The following is a 21,952-nucleotide window of genomic DNA, read 5'->3' as shown; positions in this document are numbered from 1 at the left end:
CAGTGGAGCGTGACTTAAGGTGATAATGCACAGTCAGCTTCATCAACGTGTCGCTCAGTATTGCGCGGATAACTCCAACACAGAACATATTACTCACCTGTCCTCCTTTTCGAAGTCTGAACGAAAGTAACTACATTATTTTTAAGTCATTGCTCAATCCAGCTGTAGCGCGGGCATCTCTGTATATGGAAATAATGTCATTCGGCTGACGTATTTCGAGTATCACCGGTTGTCCGTGTTTCTAGATAGGCACAAACTTAATGAGCATACTATAGCATGTATCCAGAGACTAAACTCAAGACGGTCTCCCGCCGTTTCCCTGTAGGAGTATAGAACTAATTACAAGCAGTTCCTGAGGAATGATTTGCAACCCACGAGAAACATGTAATGAAAAGAAGCATCACAGAAACAAGCGCAAAACCAACACCTTCAGTATGACACACACATATTATCTGTTGCGCTTGCCACTACCTCGTGCAGTCTAGTCCGCAGCTCGTGGTCGTGCGGTAGCGTTCTCGCTCCCCGTTCCCGGGTTCGATTCCCGTCGGGGTCAGGGATTTTCTCTGCCTCGTGATGACTGGGTGTTGTGTGATGTCCTTAGGTTAGTTAGGTTTAACTAGTTCTAAGCTCTAGGGGACTGATGACAATAGATGTTGAGTCCCATAGTGCTCAGAGCCATTTGAACCATTTTTTTGTGCAGTCTACTGTGCAAGGATACTCAGCAGCGGAATAATCTGCCGCACAAACGCAGAATGTTCAACGTTAGAATTACAGATACATGGTCATAGCTCCTTCGTACTGTAAACGTAAAAGTCAAAAAATTCAAAGAGGGGATGTATGAGATAAGAGTCGGAAGTTGCATAGGATCAGGAGTCCGATTTTCTTTACACATTGCATAAAATTAAAACTAAATCACCTTCGGCACGGACGTCCACAGAAATTTATCCAAAGGTGGAGCAGGACGGGGAAGGCAAAACCTCTAATATTGCCTTTTTATATATATAAATACGTATTATTTCCAGCTGTCTGAACAAGAGGCTTAGAACAATCACAGGAAATCACTTGTAGAAGCGTGTGAGAATTCTGTGATGAACAAAATACTCTGTGCACCATATTCCAGGTGGGGAAGTGGCATCTGCCCCCCTCCCGCCAAGCCACCCCCCCCCCCCCCCCCCCCACTCTCTTGCACAGACGCTTACGTCCTTTGATAGATAACAGTCAAGAACTACATAAGAAACTAAAACTGATTCCTGTGAATATTTCTGCGTCTAGGTTTGAACCAAATTCACGGAGGACACTTCCAGACATCTGCATCCCACCAGTCTTATACATGATACGTAAAAGTGGACAACGATGTATCCTGTAGCAGCTACAAGTGGCAACGGTTTTCACTTAGAATTATTTATTTATTTTTATAATAAGCTTGACGTAGCTGGAGCAATATAATTGTGTTCTGTTGTGGAAGTTTGCTATCGTGGATGAAGTTACGCAAAAACTTCGGATATGAAAAGTTACACAACTTCGCTGAGAACGATGTAGGCATTTTTATACACGGATTGGAATAAGACAGTTATTGATTGTAGACGAATTTGCAGCCTTGCAGTGGGAAGACAACTTCGTTATTCACATTGTTAGCAGCTTTTTCAAGCACTTGTAATGTAATTACTAATAATGATCATCATAATGAAAGATAATTAGCACAAGCAGAAGGTCTGGGATATCTATGAATAAAGATTCATTTTGAAAAAGGAGACTGAGTGCATGTGCGCCAATACGTTTTCTTTTAAGTCACTTGTAAACCACGTTATAGGGTAACACATGAGGTAGCGTAAGTGTCTAGCAGTGGTTGTGGTATGCGCAGTACAATAAATCTGTTTGTCAGAAATGCATGGGTTACCTACAACGTGGTTTTCAAGTGACTTAAAAGAAAACGTATTGGTGTGAATTTTAAGTGTTGGAGATAATGACGAAAGAATACAGAGCGGCTTTAATAACCTCAGCTCATGATCCAAATTTTGGACATGTTCCGAAAATCTGTGAACGAAAACATAGTTTCATGTTACGCTAAAACTGCTACATGTAGGTTTTATAATTTTTTCCCCTTCACGCGTTTTGAAGACTTTAATTTTAATCTTACGGCAGAGATTCTGTAATTCACTCTTCGTATGTACTACCGAGAAATGTTGGTGATTTTTTTGTTTCCTGGATTGCTGTTCGGTATGAAACATACGTTATACAATATCAGACGTAAATTATCTTGAAGCTCGGCACCAAGAACAATTTATCAACGTCTTGGTGGCGGAAGTGCATCCAACTGAATGATACCAGCGTTGTTACAAAATCTTGAACACATCATAATATTGTTACACGTGAATAACTTTATAATGGTCGTACAAAATGTTTCACTACTGTAGTTTTTTTAAAAACAGAGGATTTACGCAGACAGGGCGTTTTGATCCACAGCGCGTGATTTTTATCAACCCACTGTGCAAGTAAAGCTGTATGTTGTTAATAAAATGAAATGTGTTCATCCGCTGTTAGTAAACAGGCATGAAATTGTGTGTTTTTCTATGGTTCCAAAAGCTCTCACAATGCTTATCGTAGTTTCCTGCGCCAAGTACTCTATCGTCATTTTTTTTTCCGAAATCCTTTTGGAGCAAAATTTACTCGTAAACCTTTCCTTGTGAGGCAGTTTGACTGAACTTTCTCTGTTACGAAAAATCTATAAACTTTATTTCAACAGAAGCAAAATTGGTATCTAACTTGCCTAAAAGGAAAGTGTGTAATTGGGAGTTTTCTCGTGTATTCCAAGTCTATGTAAGAAATTCCTGGCGAGAGTGAACCACCTAAATTTCACGCATTGGACAAGACGTAAAATTGAGTTGTGAAGGTAGCTTATCGTTTACTCTGGTTACGTAATCAAAGACAAAAGAAGTACACTTCTTTATAAGGTGTTATTTATCGGGGACAATTTGCCTTTGCCTTCGAAATAAGTATTTATTCTGTTGAACAGCTCAAAAGAGAACGTCTGTACTCTCACACTGAAGTAATAATTTTTACTACTGGACTCCTGTAGTGACGTGTAATACTGTCAGCTGCCATCACAGACTAGTAGAGCGCCTGTGAACAGTTCGGACTACAGCAAATTTTATATTCCTAGCGTCACCGAAACAGAAGTTCACGTGAAATGTCATTGTGAAACATTTTGAGAATAAGCGTTTACGTATAAATCTAAGCAAAGAGCATATCTTCACACGCTACCTGAACTTAATATTTGCCACTCTCCCCATGCTATTAACGGGGCGAACCTGTAGACATGATTTTCTTACCTCCAAGAAGTAATGTCGCTTGCGTGATCAAAATCTTAAATCGCATTAGTCAGACGCTCTTACTAAGGCACAAGGTTATTTTGTGAGTGTTTACTAGAACGCTGGCATATTTTCCTGGACAAAAAGGGCGGAGCTACTGCAGTTTATTTTTCTTCATATAAGATCGCGTTAATAACATTATTATCCGCTTCAGTCTCTCACAAAGAAATTAACACCGAGTAATAAGCTAATTTGCTCAATACTCATTACAAACACACTTTGAAAACATTCTACCTCGCAAACAGGCGTTTACAGTGTCCCAGAAATGTTTATGAGTAAAGCAAAAATATTGTGTACTGCAGAAAGATTCCCGCGAAACTTGTAGAAAGCAAATTTCCCCGGAGCCAGCGCAGCCACTCCTCACTCGCTGGCGGCTCGCCCCGTACTGCAGTTCTTCTCTTTCACGCTCATAGCCTCTAGTCGAACTTCAAACGCTTGTATGGTGCTGCCACCTAGCTAGAGAGCAGCGGAGACTCGGCGCCGCTACGGGTATCGCCGCCGTGTGGAATAAAGCCGCAGTTCAGCTGTGGCCGTCGCCGAGTGAGGATCTCTCCGCAGCGCGCTGAACTTGTACTAATGTGACTAACGCCATCTTAGGGTGGATTTTTTTTATCGCGCAAGATTGTTTTAAGATATTAGTCACCTTTATAAAGCGAAGTAATAGGTTTTTCGCCGGAAATGCAAGTTTTGAAATTCTTTTGATTCATATAAAAGACAATTACGGAGTGTTAGGTTACACTAAATCCAAAAGAGTTACAAATGATCAAATTCAGTGTTAGTTGGACACATATATCTTGCTCCTATTAATGGTTAAACTTGGAGAATCCACAAGCCAAGCGAATTGTGGAGCTTTATTCTTACTGCCTCGCGTCGTCGCGGCGCCAGATAGACTCCACCTCCCGCGCTCCCATTGGTGGGCGCTCGCTGCCTACGTCACAGGCTGCTTCGAAGCTACAAGCCAGATATCAACAATTGCACGCGGCGGGAGCGCCAGTCACAGTGCATACTGACTACGGAGAGGTTGGAAGGTGGTATAGATGAGTGCGTGTGGCCAGGAGTTTGACGGGCGAACCCCGCTAGCGTGATTGCTCCATAGTCCAAGTGTCGCGTGAAGTCGAGGGCTCCGGAGTTGTTGTTTTATTTTTTTTTTTTATTAATTTGAGTTTGAATACTGCCAGCACGTAGGTAACCCATCATCGGGGAAATTATTCAGACTCCTCGGAACTGGCGAGGAGCAGGCCTCATTTTCTGGCCCCTAGTGTTTTGTGTTGAGAGGCGCCCACTTCGGCTGCCTGTTGCGAGCACCATGGTGCCCCAGCAGCAGAGCGATACCAGTCGCTCCAACAGTCCCACGTCGAGTGGATTACCTATGTTCGGGTCCCAGCTTGTCAACAAGGACTCTTCCACACCGTACACAGATGCCACCCAGGTGAGTTAAGTCAATGGCACCCAAAGTTTAACATTTTATGTACCGCTGGGTCCACCATCATTTTAGTTGCTAAAGCCGATTTTCGATGGTTGCGGGTGCGTATTGTTGAGGCGGAGGTGATTGCTTCTTGAAACGGCAGTGTTCGTAGTGGTGTGTTTACAACAGAAACGAGCCAACGGAATACAATGCGTTTTGTGGGTTTAGACTTACATTTTCAAAGACGATTACAGTAGTGGTCAACAATGAAGATTCACTAATCGTAGGCGATTTTTGTCTTGGCGGTTTAGTGCTTGTAATCTCTCTGTTGGTCTTCTGAAAGATTGTGGATCATTGTTGAGTTGAAGCATTTAATTTTCGCGGTGTTCGGCACCATTTTCGTCATTTATTAAGTTCTTGCTTTCTCTCTTGGGAACTGGCATTGCAACGATGTGCGTGTAGTAGACTTGATTGGAAACTAAAAAACTACGTCGCGAAGAAGAAGAGTGATTGGAATAATTTTTGGAAATGTGTATTCGTTCGGAGAAAATCGCTGTTTAGCCTGTTGTTCGTCACGCTATGCATCTTTACGATTCGAATGTGATTTAAATTGTCAGAACTCGAGAGGTGAGACGGTAGGTTACATGTCTGATGGATCCAATTGGCGTCGACAACAAGGAACATAATTTCTGTAAGGTAGGATTTAGTTACGAATACAGTAAAAGCATTTGCTCTTCGCGAAACTTCTCTGCTATGGCGTAAAATTCGTTGTTCTCGTCCAAAGCAAATAGGAACGCTGAATAACGCGTCGACACGCAGTCACACTGAAGGTACTGTGGTACTTCGCTAACTTTGTGGAACCTTATTTTCAATCTAAAGTAGTTCACTGGTGCTTTGTTGGGAAACGGGGAACTGTCTGTCACTGGTGTGTCCTAGAGTCGTCAGGAAGTTCGGAAAGCTGCTTTAGTGCCTGATATAGCCAGTTTCTCCCCGCCTTCGTACTTTTTTGCCGTGGACGTTGCAGACTCATTGAATCATCGCCGAACCGCGAAGACAGCGCGCGAAAAACTTGACGCAGCGCTGACGCGACGTAACGTTCAAATGTGAGTCGCCTGACAGCTCCGACGTCGTAGATTTCAAGAAGTAACGAGAGAAATATTTTGTTCATTTTAGCTTGGTATTTTGTCAGACTCATGAACTGAGTGAAATAGGATTCTGTAAACACTTCTATCACCAAAAACATCTGTAGTTCGGCAATCATTGTTGGTTTGGACATGTCAACGGAGGGCATCCGACCTCACCATTCTAAACTGGTCTAGGTAGAACAGTGATTGAATACCTCGTTCAGTCCGTGTTGAAAAGTTACGTTGTGTGCACTGTACATTTCCATCGTGCTGACAAGGCTTGCTTAACAGTGCAAAACCCCATAAATTATTAAATCTCTTGTGCATCTAGTTGTAATTTTTTCATGTTTAGCGTCATTTCGATCATGTGATACGTCGCGAACAATTTCTTCGTTTCAAAGTGCGGACTTCGTATTTGTTTAGCACATGTTCCGAATCTTAATTGATTGATCTATAATACTTTCGTGAACTGTTTTCACTGATGTTGTCAAAGGCGGGTGGGTGTATCGCTCGTCTGCTGACGAATTTTCATCCGTTTCCCGTTTGATATTATGAGTGGTTCGTGAGATACCTAGTAGTAGTCGTATACAACAAGAAATGCTTGCAAAATGGCTTAGGACTGCGAAAACATGTATCATGTCTTGTGACTTTATCATCCAAATTCCGGGTTTAGCGTAGTGTAGGTTTTTCGTCGTTAGTTCGTACGAAGACGTTATACGTTCGTCGTCTCCGTTAGGTTTACTTGGTAACTCGCCAGTTATTAGACAAGCAATTGTTTCTCAGATCCCGCAGACCAATTTGCATGTCGTTCACCTGGTGAGGAAGTTTTTCTTACGTTTAGCGTCCGAACTCTGTTCGCGATAGACGTGGTGACGGAAGAAGTTACGTAGTGTCGCTCCCACGCGTTTTTCGGGTATGTGTTTACATGTACAGGTAGAACACTCATTTGGGACTTGTTACCAACATTGATTATCCGAATTTATTTTGCAGTTCTGGTTCGTATAACTAGCGCTAACATGACGTTACTTTCGCGTTTACCCGATGTATACTGTATAAAAACGCAAGTCAGTTTTTCTTATGAATGGTTTCATGTACTGGGAATACTTTTCCACCAAAACTTTTATAAAAGACAGTGATGGAAGGTGAGGAGGGAGGCACACTCCGACACTTCAGCCTCTGGCGACCGTGCCAGGAGAATCGTATGTGTCCTATAATATTTTGATCCACTCCGTTTGCTTCAGTGTCTGTTCGCGCGCTGTAGTGAAAGTGCACGCCAAAGTCCCGCGCTTGTGTGGTTGCGCGCGCGTTCGCTCGGGCCTTGGCGGACGTCGGCCAAGGACTTTAGGGTCTTAAGACTTCCGCGTCCCAGTGCGCGCACACATCCGCCAGGCGTGGACAGAGTTAAGATTACAGAAGCGGGCTCTCTCTCTCTGTGTGTGTGTGTGTGTGTGTGTGTGTGTGTGAGAGGTTCTTCGCGGGCGCCGAATTTAGAGAGCGTTGATGAGGAAGGGCCGCGCTGAAGGCCGAAAGACTCTGCGCCAAGTCGCGCCGGACCTCACCTTGCACGTCTCGTATATAATCCGACGAGGGCGCCTAAAGAGGCAGAGGACGCGGCCAACTACTGGCGAACGGCCGCGTATAGTTCGTCCAGCGGCTTTGCGCAGCTCTGGCGGTCAATCTTAGCGGCGAACTCGCGCTAGGTTGAAACCTCATGAGCGCATTTCTCCATTTACTGTCTCGTTATTTCGTGAGCCCTCTTCGCTGTCCATCCTCAGGATCGGTAGGCTCGTGAGAAACTAAGTATGGTCTTGTAGAGAGTCGTAAGAGACGCAGAATACTCGCTCTCTTGAACCACACCAAAAAGTATCGATGGTGAACGTAACGCTGCAGCCCGCTAACTTCTTCCGACACGTTTCTGTCGTGAATCAACAAAGTTACAAAAAGCGGTACACAAGATTACGATGCAAGTCACATCGTTGCCGACTACGTTCTAAATGTCGCCGTTACCATTCGCCCATCTCGCGTTCTTGATCATTTTTGCGCTACAATCCGTGCCAATAAGGTTGCATTGTTGGTAATCTTGATTAAATTTGAGTGCAACGAAAATACGGTTTCGATGCGTCGGTGTGTTACAGACAAATCTGAAATTCGGCGCGTTTGGTATAGTGTACGTTGCTAAAATGTTCAATGCACAGCCGGTGTATCGTGACGTTTTCAGTTAAGTGAGTAAAAGAAATTTTATAAACACTCGTTTGTGATGTAGGAATAAATTTTTCGTAGCCACATCATTGTAGCACACTGCGTACTTCACTGGTAAATGACCTAAACTTTAAGGCGCAGAAAAAATTGTTCAAATGACTCTGAGCACTATGGAACTTAACTTCTGAGGTCATCAGCCCTGTAAAACTTAGAACTACTTAAACCTAACTAACCTAATGGCATCACACACGTCCATGCCCGAAGCAGGATTCGAACCTGTGACCGTAGCACTCGCGCGGTTCCAGACTGAAACGCCTAGTACCGCTCGGTCACACCGGCCTGCTATGGCGCAGAAATCGGCCGTTTTAGCGTATTTAATATCGCGTTCTCCGTAGGAGCTTAGGTTCTCAGATTCTTGAGTGAAGTTGTAGTATCGCTTATGCTGATTGTGAAATCAGATCATTTCCGTGACGTTTTAGGAACCATTAGGCGTCGTAACTGTAAATTGTTCGTAGGTGACATTGCGTGTCATTCTTCGACTAAAAGTAGATAAGAAACTCATATATAATAGTGACACTGCATATGTTCGGAAGTGTTTCATAAAGCGCTTCCCAAGCACCATTACGTTGTTACGGTTGTTCGGTCGAAACCGACGACAGTGAATAAGAAGCGTTTATAGAAGACTGCAAAAGCGTTTGCCTCTCTCAGCGAAAGCACAAATCCAAGGCAAACAATTTCAAAGTTAATTCTAAGTCTGATATCACATTCGTCTTCCATACAGGTTCAGTTAGCTGGCGGAGTCGTAATTATTCTGTCGAAGATCTACGTATACAGTAACCTACGCGTTATCTTATAATTTGATAATTCATTTACTATTTTAGACGGTTAGTGAAAAAATACATCCTTTTGTCACATTTCAGCTGTCTAGTACCGACTGCCAGAAAAACAGCGATGAATTTAAAGTAAAGCTGAACAGATTGCATCCCTCGTACTTGGATATATAATCTCTCTCTGAAGCGATAATTGCGAATCTTAGGTGTTTAAGACATTTTACGTGTTAGCGTTGTGTGAACTATTTATATATAATTGTAATGATACGCTTACGGAACAGTCACGAGAGGGCAACAGTCTACAGTTAGTGATGGTACTTGTCTTACGCCCAGCGAGGTCTGCAGTTTTATCACTTTTCTTCACGTTGTGCTGTATGCTGCCGCTAGAACTCTCGTGCCGCGGAAGAACAAATCGAAACCGTTTGTAGCAGCTGTAGGTGATAACAAGGCCACTAAGTTGCTAACACACACTGTTATCAAAATGCACTGTGTAAAAAGTTGCCGAAATTTAAGTCACGACGCGATTGGAAGACTTGAGTTCATACCTTCAGGTACTGACGTACTTTCCTTTCTCATTTATACACAACGTTAGGTGATCCAAAGTGGTAGAGTATGGAGTAACATTATTACATGTGAATAGGGTCCTCCGTAAGTTCCTCGTACACCATAAACTCTAAAAATTATTTCTTGCATGACGAGTGTGCCTCGAGTATGTTACTGCATTGTCTCTTACGTTAGTTTGTGTGTGCGCTAATAACGTTTTGACGTTGTGTTAGGAGGTACTGCGCGTGCCGCCAAATAAGTTTTCGCCCGTGGAGAACTTCACCGCTCGCTGCTGTAGTTGATAACGTTGAAGTGCTGCAGTGAAAAGCCCGCACAGCCTGAACGTGACAGTGTCCGTTACGTCGCGAACGTTATCTGCTTCTACAGCCTTCCCAACGATTGGACCTGTGAGCTGCTTAGCGTACCCCGCAGCAGCGTGCGTTAACGACTTTTTTTCCCCGTTTCGCGCGACCATTGGCAACTGAAAATGACTCATTTGCGGTCCGTACCTGTTCCGCGCTCTGATTGTCCGGCAGTATTGTCCAAGCGAGTCTTGGTATGAAATGCACAAGGCAAAAATTGAAAAATTCCTGACGTATCTCACTGTGGAGCGTTTCAGCTGATCGGCTCCTTAAGAAAAGGAACTTGGGTGAAGCACATTACGGTTCAAAGAAGACAGGTCCAACAAACAGGTTTTCAGTCTACATACACACACACACACACACACACACACACACACACACACACACACACACTCTGAGCACTATGGGACATAACATCTGAGGTCATCAGTCCCCTAAAACTTAGAACTACTTAAACCTAACTAACCTAAGGATATCACACACATCCATGCCCGAGGCAGGATTCGAACCTGCGACCGTAGCGCTCGCGCGGTTCCAGACTGTAGCGCTTAGAACCGCTCGACCACTCCGGCCGGCTATTATTCGGAAGGGAAGTGGTTCAAATCCGCGTCCGACAATCAGGACTTCTCAGTTACTTACTTTGATTACTTGAAACAAATTGTGCTCAACGAATATTAATCCCAACCTTCGCGAAGTGTTCAGTATCTGGTGAGCTCGGCTTCAGGAAAAACTCTTGCTATTAATTTCGTATTATCTGTTGTGCCCAATTATTATTGCGAGGTTCTGTGGTGTATTTAGTCTCTCTTGACCATCTTGATCGCTTTCCGCAGAGCAGCATGTACGGTGTAGCTGTATGCGAAAAACTACCTTTCACTAGTTGTTTGTAAGTATGTTACAGGAACAGACAATTGTACAACCGCTCGTGCTTAACAGTAAACTACAGTATATCCAGTAGGAAGCGTTTAGTCACTGACGTCGTGAGGCTAGGACTGCAGCTTTAGGGCAGCAACTCCGCCGTCGACGGGACGAAAAACAACCATGTAAAGATTTGTCGAAGATATTTCTTAGACAGATCTCTTACAAAAGCGAGGCCATCGCAACTGCATTTTATTAAGGTGTGACGCCCCGTCAAAGATTTTAAAAAAAATTATGAAAGACTTTCTCCGAAGTTACATTGGATACAGGCTTCCCTAAAAGATCAACGAAGTTTTTTTTTTAACAATGTAATAACATACCTAACGTCGTTCGTCATTTCATTACCCTTGAGCTATTATAATTAGGCGTAATTTTATTCGTAAGGATCGTTGTAATCAGAAATGTGGAAGTATATCTGTAACAAATAGTATATCTGGTGCCTGAAACGACGCGGACGTTAACCACTGAACGCGACGCACTGGCCATATATTACGATCTAAGCGAAATGAATATCATTCCGTATGTCCGCAGCTTTTGGTCTAGTGCTGCCTGTGGATCATGGGATCCCGGGTTCAGTTACCGGTCGAGTTGGGGATTCTCTCTGCCCGGGGAACAGGTGTCTGTGTTGTCCTCATCCTTTCATCATCATCATTATTTTGGGGTGGTGATAGGAAGAACATCCGGCCACCCCTTGAACTAACCACGCTAATTTCTCTCTTAAGCGTGCCGACGCTGTGGCCATGCGGAACAAAGGCACAAGCCAAAGAAGAAAATAAGATTTCAGTGTGTGCTATCACTATCGAAGACGACGTCTAGAGAGACTTATCTAATTATAAGTGTGCGTCCTAATTAGGAAGACATGCACATCGGGACGACTTCTGAGAGTGCAACGCATCGTTCATAATTATTACCCCGTCGAAAATGAAACAACGAGAGAAGAATGTACTTACCTCACATGTACATTGTCACAACTCACTTTGACGAAGGGAACTTGTAGATGTAACCGGGATTCGAACTCGTGTCAGTGGTGTTCTTGCTCTTATCAGTCATCGCTCAGTGGATATACTCGCTTGAAACCTTCTGGTCAATAAAAAGAGTTCCGTAAAAAGCAGTCGTATTCGTAATTGAAGGTATGTACCACATTATATACGTTAAAAGGAGAGCTCAGTGATCTTTGAATGCAGTCGACTACATCACATCGCTGGTCCCTTGTACCTTTGCTCATTGCTGCCGATATTGGCCTCAGCATAGTACCGTATTTCCAACTCCACTGCCAGTACTTCGGGAACAAAAGTTTATGTATTCTGTTCGATACACGCATTGTTCAGCACAATTTCACACAGATCATCGTCGAAAATTGGCCTCGTCTGTAGTTGTAACTAGGAATTGATAATAGCACAGAAATGCGCTTTCGGCCGTGATAAAAAGGAGATCGGGTAGATTTAAGTAATAAACATGGAACTCCAGATTGTCACCAGCGCTAATCGAAATAGTCTCCATTGTCGGGCACGAGGGTCGATAGCCACAAACTTAAAACCGAGTGCTTATTCATAGAACGTAACAGTTGTAATAGATATTGGCGTGTATTGAGTAAAGTTGTGTTCCAGTAGTGGAGTCCACTGTTACGGGGAGAGGAGAGTCGCCTGGATGGGTTGTTAGGTTTCCATGCCGGTGGGTTGCATAAGTAGCAGGGGCACGCTGTAGGCTGCGATGATTGTGGCCTGCCATACCAAGGACCAGCACTGGAAATTTGATACCCGCTTAGGGGGCACTGGAATGCGAAAACCATGGGATGATTAGACCATTCTTTTGCATTAATACACAATAAAAGAGATTGCAAGTAATTCTCCGAATTTCCTCGTATCGACAGGTCATTTTAATCTATGAACTTGGTTTGAACGCCAATTTAAAGGCATAGTACAATGTAGAGGTTCCTTGGTCTTCATCCATTTAGACATTCACGAATTTTCTTCAAATAATAAAAATTGCATCCTCATCTCATTATGTCTTCCGTACTTCATAAAATTTTTGTCCATATACCAACTTGCAGTGTACTATTTGGCCTTTACGGTTATGTATCTGACCTGTTCAGATTTTCTTTTCCATCGCTTTCCAGAATTAACTGCAACCACCCGCCGCCAGTGAAGCTTCAATTTTTGTTTACCATGACTAGTTTCGAATCACCAAGGGACACATCATCAGACGTTGAGACGTTAGGCGATTTGCAACCGATTACCGCAAATAAAAATTGAAGAATCATTGTGACTGTTATTTCTGGAAACCTTTATTCATCTCAGTCGCAGTGTTCAACTAACATAATAGCTGCGTTTGTAAAAAAAATCCCGTAAAATGGTCATGCAATATCTTTTGTTGTAATGTTCTGTCTCATCTGCCACGTGTGCGATATGATCGTAGGCCAGATCGCCGCCACGTTGTGTGACCTCCTGCTTTCGAATCGATAGACCGGATTACGTTAAATATCGTTTTCACTATTGGTATTTTCTCACTGACCTTCCGCCGTTCTGGAGTTCAGTGTCTGAGATTGGGCCATGTTCCATCATATTCTACCTCACTTTGTTACTGTAATTGCCTGGATTGAAACGATCTGATTGGCTATATTTGGGGATTAATTAGGAATAATTGGTATTTGATACAATTACAATTTATTTTTCGTAAAAATATTAAATAGGAAATTATAACCTTCAGAACTGTTGTCGCTAATAGGTCGTTTCTAAACGGTCTTGTTCCCACCATAAATAATTCGCTTATTCTGAAAGTAGTTTCACATATGTACTAATGATGAGCTGCCCATACCAAGTAGATTCTGCTGAAATACAGACTGTATTTTACTCATGCTGTATCAGATGCCTAACACAAATGTGCGTCTCACGGTGTCAGAACTATGACTTTGTTGAAGTTCTTTAAATTTGTCTTTCGACCATTTTTCGCCCCACTTTGTGCAATGTTAACTGTAAATACTAATGCAGGTAAAGGACCCCGCTTCGTCATACCTTTATGTTAACGACGCTGCCGTGAAAGAGTCATGAACGGTTTTGCAATAGAATGGAAGCACCTCAGTGGAAAAAAAAGAAAACAAGAAAAAAAAGAAAAATCTGCCCACATTGCACCAGATGGTTGAGTTGTCTGCGGCTGTTCTACGATACTCGGAAAACTGCTTGTGTTGTCAGTGAGCTAGGTAGCGCATTGGGGAAACATTGGAGTCGAATTCTGTAGGACAATGGTGCAGATCTCTATCTGGCGAATCAAATTTATATGAGATACTGCAGTGTGTGTGGTGTTTAAAAATTTGATGATGCTTGCATCTCCGAAGGAACGCATCGTAATCCATAACAAGACAGGTACTGCAATATCGTATTTAAGCGCCGACACTAGGCAGTGTCTCGCTATAAAAATGTCGCCCCCTGTACAGGAATCACAGTAAGTGTACGGGTGCTGGTTATGACGCCTAAATGATGCCAAATGGAATTTTGGGTTTAGCTGTGGGTCGGGCGCAGATAGCCAAAGTGGTTATGGCGAGCGCTCGCGTAACACTAGAAATCCGCTTTCGAGTCCTTGTTCGGCAAGCGTTTTCATTGTAGTTACTCGATTATACAGCTGATGTTTCTCCGTATACGCAGCCTACATCTACATGGCTATTCCGCTAATCAGCGCGGAGAAAAACGGACGCAAGTATATTTGCGCGCGAGCTCTGATTTCCCCTATTTTATTATAATAATAGTTTTTTCCTCTGCAGGTCTGCGTAAACTTAGAGTACATAACATCCAGTCGTAGTTAGGTTCAAATGGCTACGGGACTTAACATCTGACGTCCCCTTGACTTAGAACTACTTAAACCTAACCAACCTAAGGACATCACACACATCTATGCTCGAGGCAGCAGGATTCGAACCTGCAGCCGTAGCAGCAGCGGGGTTCCGGACTGAAGCGGCTAGAACCGCTCGGTCACGTCGGCCGGCGCGGGTTTAGGTTTTCTGTAGCTTCCGTAAATTGCTTAACGCAGATGCCAAGATAGTTCTTCCTCCAGTCCCAGCTTGTGGTTCACCTCAAATGATCTCGTCGTTGACAAGACGTTAACTTTAACCTTCCTTGCATCTTTAAACCCTCCTTGCATTCTTGTCTGGTTACGTTCATTAACTAACATGAAAAAGTAGATATTACGAGTGTGGGCAACATACTCTTTATTTTCAGGCACGCCCAACGTAACACTTTCGCACTGTTCATTTTATGTGCTCGTGATTAAGAATCGCTTCTCTGCGAGCGCTTTTATTGGCATGATGTTTCGAATCGAGTTAGCAGTTGCCTCGCTTCGGCGCAAGTTCTAGGTTTGGTGGGTGAGTTTTTACTATTGCTAACCGTCGGTGCAACACTTGTTATTCTTTTGTTTAAAACACAGTGTCTGATAATGTCTAGCTGAAACATGTCATGAAATAATGTGAATAAATAAAGTAAGTGATCTAGACAGAAGTCGAGCAGGAACCTTGGATGGTTCTGAAGATTACGTAAGTTAGCGGTGCACGAGTTCTCACACACGTACCGGAGCGCCGAGTTCGACCTTGGGAGAAGCGTGCAGTACCCCCTGTGGGCCCCGTCGGTTTTCCCCGCTAGCTCATTCACCCGCCACTTCTCGGCATCGTCGCGCTCGTCATCCCGTCGCATCTGCGGCTTCACCGTTACCGTAGCAGCGTGACTGGCACCGCCGCCGCCGCTGCCTCTGTTGCGAAAACCCTTGGCGAATCGACTGCGGCGCCCGGCTGTCTGCGCGGCCGGCATAAAAAAGAAAGTGCAGCTCAGCTGGCACACACACACACACACACACACACACAGCCACGGCCAGCTGAGCGCTCGCAGCTCGCATTGTCGCGCCTGTTCGTTTGTTCGCCCATCTGTCACCACACAGCGCAGCTGTACCGTTCAACGCTTCTCACTTCTCGCATCCCGTTTGGTGTCGAGCCACGAGCAACATTGATATACGAAACTTCAAGACTTATTTTATAAATGGGTCAGGTAAGTCACCACCACCTCAGCCGGAGTCACGTCCAATCTCCAATATTTACCGGGGCCGCGCGTTGCAGCATCGTGCTCCCATCGTCAGGTCCATGAAATATTCACACTTCACGGGAATCTGCACTATACGCTCACTATGACTTGACAGACTGTACAGGAAATGCTGATGACCGACCGCAAATGATTCTGCTTACTCCTCCACTTCGAGCATCTCCCGCGCAGTGTGTCAAGTTAGTCATCGCGAATCATTCTATACACCTGATGACAGCATGCTGCAGAAACGTTTGGTGCCAATTAATAACCGGAAGAAAAACGTAGTTGCGGCTGAGAAGTGTTACTTTATAAACCTCGCAATACCAACGAAAGCATCAACAAATTCCATCCACGGGTAAATTTATAAAGTGGCACAGTTTACTCCCCTTCGATGTGGTTGATTTCTGGGTTAAATGATGCTACGTTTTCTTCGGTATTGCTTGTGACGAAATGATTTATGAGCGTCCCGATCCCAAACCGGAGTGTTCGCACCACACTTAGTTCCTGGCATATTCTTTTCCAGGTATGTGCTGTAGCCACATTTATTACACGAAATTGCGGAAGGGTACGTTTCAGCTGCAGCATACGAATTATTTAAGGAAAAAAACCACCATCACATTTCTGTGAATACGTAGCGTCATGTTACTACTACACTGACACGTCGCACAGGAGCTGCTTGAAGCGAATATGAGGGAACTACATACATGTACGTGTCCAGCTTACCTCACAAAGTGTGTAAAGTTACATTGCGCGAATATTGGAAAAAGTGCTGAGAGATACATACTTCTTGAAAGCAGGGAGTTTTTTCTTTTGTTCGGCGCTCCTGAAGATGACAGCATGGTGCCAAAACACACCTTATGAGGTGTTTTTTGAAGAGGTTAGGGTAATTTTTGAGACCTCTCATCCAGTTCTATTGTGATTTGCGCACTGGAACGTATTAAAAGTAAATGTACGCATGTTATTATCAGTCATATACGTGTTATTGCTATCGTTTTGTACGGACTATTACTCGCAAACCCTGACGGTGCGCTGTGGAAAAACCAAGTTACTGTTCAGTTTCAACATTGAACTGTAAGTTCCTCAGTAATTGGTCGGGTGATTCAATGGAAGGCAAGGATGCAGAAGGTGGTCTGTTTTGTCTGAAGCCGACCTTCAAATTGCGGACAACTTTTTGTGCACAAGTTCCGGGGAACTACATTGAAACTATTTTTGTTCATTTTCATTTTGCAACAGTGCCAAGAAGGCATGACTAAAATTGTGGTTGTTTAGAATAATCGTCAGAGACATTGACGTATATTGAAATTTGACGATGCCGTAGTAAAAGTCCGCTGCTTAGCTACACTGCTACAGCTTACGTGGGATATCTGGTTTCTCTCTTGCCCTTTCTCTTTTTCTTTCTGCCGTATAGTTGGTGAATAGGCGAAGAGACGATACAATGGTTCTTCTAGCAGAGATAGTCATATTATTTACCTATTTAGACAGCGTTTCTGAGGTCTAAGAAGTCTACTCTTCGTTTACCAAGTTTTAATTTATTCCTCGCTTTTTTTTTTTTTTTTTTACTGGAACAGCTCACTTACATGAATGGCATCGTATATGTCCGATATAACTGGTGCATCTCTCCTCACTTACTCGCAATTAAGCAGGTTTCTGTGCTGAATTTCTCAACCTCTCCAATCGCTTTTATGCTTCCCGAGATCGCGTTCGTTGGCTCAAGAATAGAGAGCACAAATTGAGCAAGGATAAAAATGATGTAAATTTAAGATATAAGGAAGAAACATTGTCAGCAAAAATTTCGCAAAGTTCTTTGCCTATTGACTTCAAATTTCCGCACACACTACACACTAACAAAATTTTGATGGCCATAGACAAAAGTTCTTGGTCGATTTACTTCAAATTTTGCACAGTACTCTAAAAAACGCTCAGACGGGCATAGGCTATATATGTTTTTAAACTACGCTCTATAGGTTTTTTTATTGAAACACTGCTAGAAGCACTCTGGACTCACATTCGGGAGAACGTCGATTTAATCTCGCGTCCGACCATCCTGATTCAGGTTTTCCGTGATTTCCTTAAATCGCTTCAGGCAAATGTCGGGATGGTTCCTTCGATAGGGCACGGCCGACTTCGTTCCCCATGCTTCCATAATCTGACGAGATCGATGACCTCGCTGTTTGGTCTCTTCCACCAAATCAACCCAGTCCAAATGCTAGAAAGAATAGAGCTATGCTGAATTTTCTTTCTCGAAGTCAGTTTTAACGACGATATCAGGGCATTTAAACCATTACACAAATTTTCTTCCATGTATATTATTTCTCTTTATGTATAATTTTTAAACATACTTTGCATACACACCAGTTCGCTCTTTAGATTTATTTCTGGCAGTCGGTTTTAACAACAACAACTACTACTACTACTACTACTACTACTACTACTTTTGAATCGCCCGAAAATTCGTAATCCTACCCGTTCGCAGATTAAATCCATCAAATTCTGCCTGAAGCCTACTATCCTCCCAGACCCAAGACTTCGCATACCCCGTATACCAACAGATTTACCCAGTCAGTCTAAGCGACTTCAGTTTCAAATCAATATTTCCTTTGCAACACTAATAAACTACGCTCGCAGTCAGAGAGAGGGCAGTCTCGTACTGGAATACCATAGGATGGCGGCGCAGTGAGACGTTGACGTTCAAAAGGAATTCGAGTAAGAAGTGGTAACAAGCGAATTTCGAAGAAAAGCTATGCCCAGACTGGTGCTACGGAAATCCCCCGACGGCCACGAGTTCGACAGGAGAGCCCTCAGCCATCCATTGAATAGCCAAAAGGGCCTTAGGGCTTGACAATGCCTGACCCGACTAAGCTCCTTGCCACTCCTTGCTTTACAGGCAGAAGTAAGCGGTGCAGTTAGGTGCTGCGCTGGCCAGACAATAGCGGCGAGGGTCTGGCGCGTTTGACGGATGGTGGGCCCGCCCCTGTCCTGTTTCCTTCCGAATGGCGGCTTTCTTCAAGGAAGGATGTGAAAGCTCGTGCCTGCCCGCCGTGCCAGATGTTATTTTTCTGTTGCTGTATTTGCGGGACTGCACTGTCCATCAAAGAAGCAAAGCAGGGCAACACCACCAGAAAAATCCTCTCTCTCTCTCTCTCTCTCTCTCACACACACACACACACACACACACACACACACACACACACACTTTTTACACGAAACGAACCTATTTCCACGCAAGTCACCATAGCGGAGACAGCACGCACATAATAAAGTAATAAAGCCAATGACGACCAACGACAAAGCTCGAAATCTTAACGGAAATCGGCAAGATCCTGCGTGTAATGAGGCTAATGAGAAGGGGCACTACATCAGTAGCTTGTGTAATAAGTTGAGAATTTGGGTACGACGGGAGGCAGGCTAGGGTAGTCCGTGTGGTTGTGCTGGCCGCTGTGTCCAGATGGCGTTGTGGTCAGCGCATCTGCCTAGCAAGCAAGAGATTCGAGTTCGAATCCCGGTCAAGCACAAATTTTCAACTTGCCCCACTGATATAAGTCAGTGCCTAGTGGCATCTAATATCTATAATTCATTTGTCTTTCCAGTGTATTATGACCGATTCCTACAACTGTAAATTCTTCTTTGTGAATGTGCCTCACGAATATTCTCTAATTCGCAACAGTATGCCAAGTTAACACGCGTGTTTCGCACTACTGGAGAAAGTCTAGTGTAGCCGACAAGAACTCGTATAAGTTGGCCGAAGGTACTTCTGAGAGTCACAGACCTACGCTGGAGCCTATGTTATATCTTCACCTTGAACTGTATCACTCAGCCATAGCGGGAACTATAACGTTGAAACATAATATTCCTGTTTCGCGATCAGCATCTTGTACGCAGATAATCCAGTAATCTCCTCGTGATTGTTTTTCCTAGTTTCGCACCGTGTAATGATATAACATGTTTCCTAAATATCTGGCGTGTGGTAGTCGTTTAATGACCGCTAGGAACGGCGTGCTGGTTAAAAGCGCTTGAGACTTAATTCGGGAGGGACTGGTTTGGATTTGCGGACCAGTCATTTAATTTAAATTATTGCGCAATTATCGTAAATTCATTATGATGTGTGCCGCGGTGGTTCCTCTGGAAACCACGCGACTAATTTCCTTCCGCATCTTTCTCAAGTTTCCTTGTAAATGACATTGCTTGCCAAGCAGTTAGGCGGCCAATATTACAGTATTGTTCAAGTTTCATCTTGCGAGAACCTTTGCGGGAAACTTCTACAACAATTTTTCAGCTCAGGAACTGTTAATATTTTTCACGTCGCACAGCGATTTACGTATAGTTTACTCTTCCCACGCTCCATTCTTGAAACGGACGAAAAGAAACGTTTAGTAAATTGTACCCAACTGCCACGCACGTCAGTTATTCACAGAAAACACAAGTAGATTTACTGAACCTTGGGGACGTACAGCACTGATCTTCATTCTTTCTTCCAATACTGAGATCGCTATAGGTTGTGAACGAGACGATGGAGAGCCTTAACCAGGACATATATTCAGAGCCCATAGGTTCAAAGGCTGATCCCGTTATACCAACCGTTGCAGTTTGCTGTCGCAAGTCATAAATGGAGAAACGGATATTCCAAGAATATCCACGGGAATTTTTGAAAGAGGGATGGCGATATTTTCTGTTTAATGTTCCGTAGGTAAATTTAGGTACTAATGTTGGAGAAGTAATTGTGAAGTATGCCGAGCCATAGAGCCCTAGAGTTTTCAGTTTTTTTTTAATTAGGTGAGATATCAGGATTATTCCTTTGAGTAAGCTGCAACCTACGTCGTGTAGCAAGCGTTCCCAATATGGCGTATTACTGTTCTTTATTTACAATGCTGTATTTTACATTGTTGTAGAACAAGCTTCGAAGGAACTTACAAGGGAACCTCCCCATCGCACCCCCCTCAGATTTAGTTATAAGTTGGCACAGCGGATAGGCCTTGAAAAACTGAACACAGATCAATCGAGAAAACAGGAAGAAGTTGTGTGGAACTATGAAAAAAATTAGTAAAATATACAAACTGAGTAGTCCATGCGCAAGATAGGCAACATCAAGGAGAATGTGAGATCACGAGCGCCGTGGTCCCGTGGTTGGCGTGAGTAGCTGCAAAACGAGAGGTCCTTGGTTCAAGTCTTTCCTCGTCTGAAAATTTTACTTTCTTTAGTTTCGCAAATTTATGATCTGTCCGTTCGTTCATTGACGTCTCTGTTCACTGTAATAAGTTTAGTGTCTGTGCTTTGCGACCGCACCGCAAAACCGTGCGATTAGTAGACGAAAGAACGTGCCTTCCAATGGGAACCGAAAACATTTGACCGCAAGGTCATAGGTCAACCGATTCCTACACAGGAAAACACATCTGATATATTATATACGACACTGTTGACGGCATGTGCGTCACATGACAGGAATATGTTGTCGACCCACCTAACTTGTACACTTGGCGAATGGGTAAAAAGATTCTTCTCCCTTGCCCGATTTAGGTTTTCTTGTGGATGTGATAATCACCCCCAAAAAAGTGATGTAAACACAAGAGTTTGTCACATAAACTGAAAATAAAAAATTAAACTTTTCACTCGAGGGAAGACTTGAACCTAGGACCTTTCGTCTCGTAGCTGCTCTCGCTAACCACGGGACCACGGCGCTCGTTGACTCTTATTGTCCTTGATGTTGCCTATCTTCGCATGGACCACTCAGTTTGTATATTTTACTAATTTTTTTCGTAGTTCCACACAACTTCTTCCTGTTTTCTCGATTGATCTGTGTTCAGTTTTTCAAGGCCTATCCACTGTGCCAACTTATAACTAAATCTGAGGGGGGGGGGGGGGGTGCGATGGGGAGCTTCCCTCGTTAGTGTTACATGTTGATTCTTCGAATAAATGACGATCTGGCACCTTACTTTCGTAATGATGAATTACAATACATCCGTTCGTTCCAGGGTACTTATTGTCATCAGAGGAATTACTGATCAACGTATTTAGAATTTGTTAGAATATTCAGATATGGCAGTGAGAAATTTTCTACAGAGATTAAATACAACTGTGTCAGTGGGCTGTGCGTCTAAATGTACATGCGTAGAAAGCCACCGTATGGTGCGTGGCGCAGGGTACCTAGCACCTCA

At 43.5% G+C, this 21,952-nt stretch overlaps 1 protein-coding gene across 1 annotated transcript in view; it reads left to right on the top strand.

The window, feature by feature from the left end:
* Positions 1–4,360: 4,360 nt before the first annotated feature.
* Positions 4,361–21,952, top strand: part of LOC124615392 (transcription factor Sox-11-A-like) — a 77,120-nt gene continuing 59,528 nt past the window's right edge. The window contains exon 1 of the mRNA XM_047143219.1: positions 4,361–4,797. Within this exon, the coding sequence (XP_046999175.1) occupies positions 4,675–4,797 (123 nt within the window). The 5' untranslated portion in view covers positions 4,361–4,674. The remainder of the gene's footprint in view (positions 4,798–21,952) is intronic.

The sequence above is a fragment of the Schistocerca americana genome, chromosome 5, assembly GCF_021461395.2.
Source record: "Schistocerca americana isolate TAMUIC-IGC-003095 chromosome 5, iqSchAmer2.1, whole genome shotgun sequence".
Classification (NCBI taxonomy): domain Eukaryota; kingdom Metazoa; phylum Arthropoda; class Insecta; order Orthoptera; family Acrididae; genus Schistocerca; species Schistocerca americana.
This window is presented reverse-complemented; position numbering and strand designations above follow the sequence as displayed.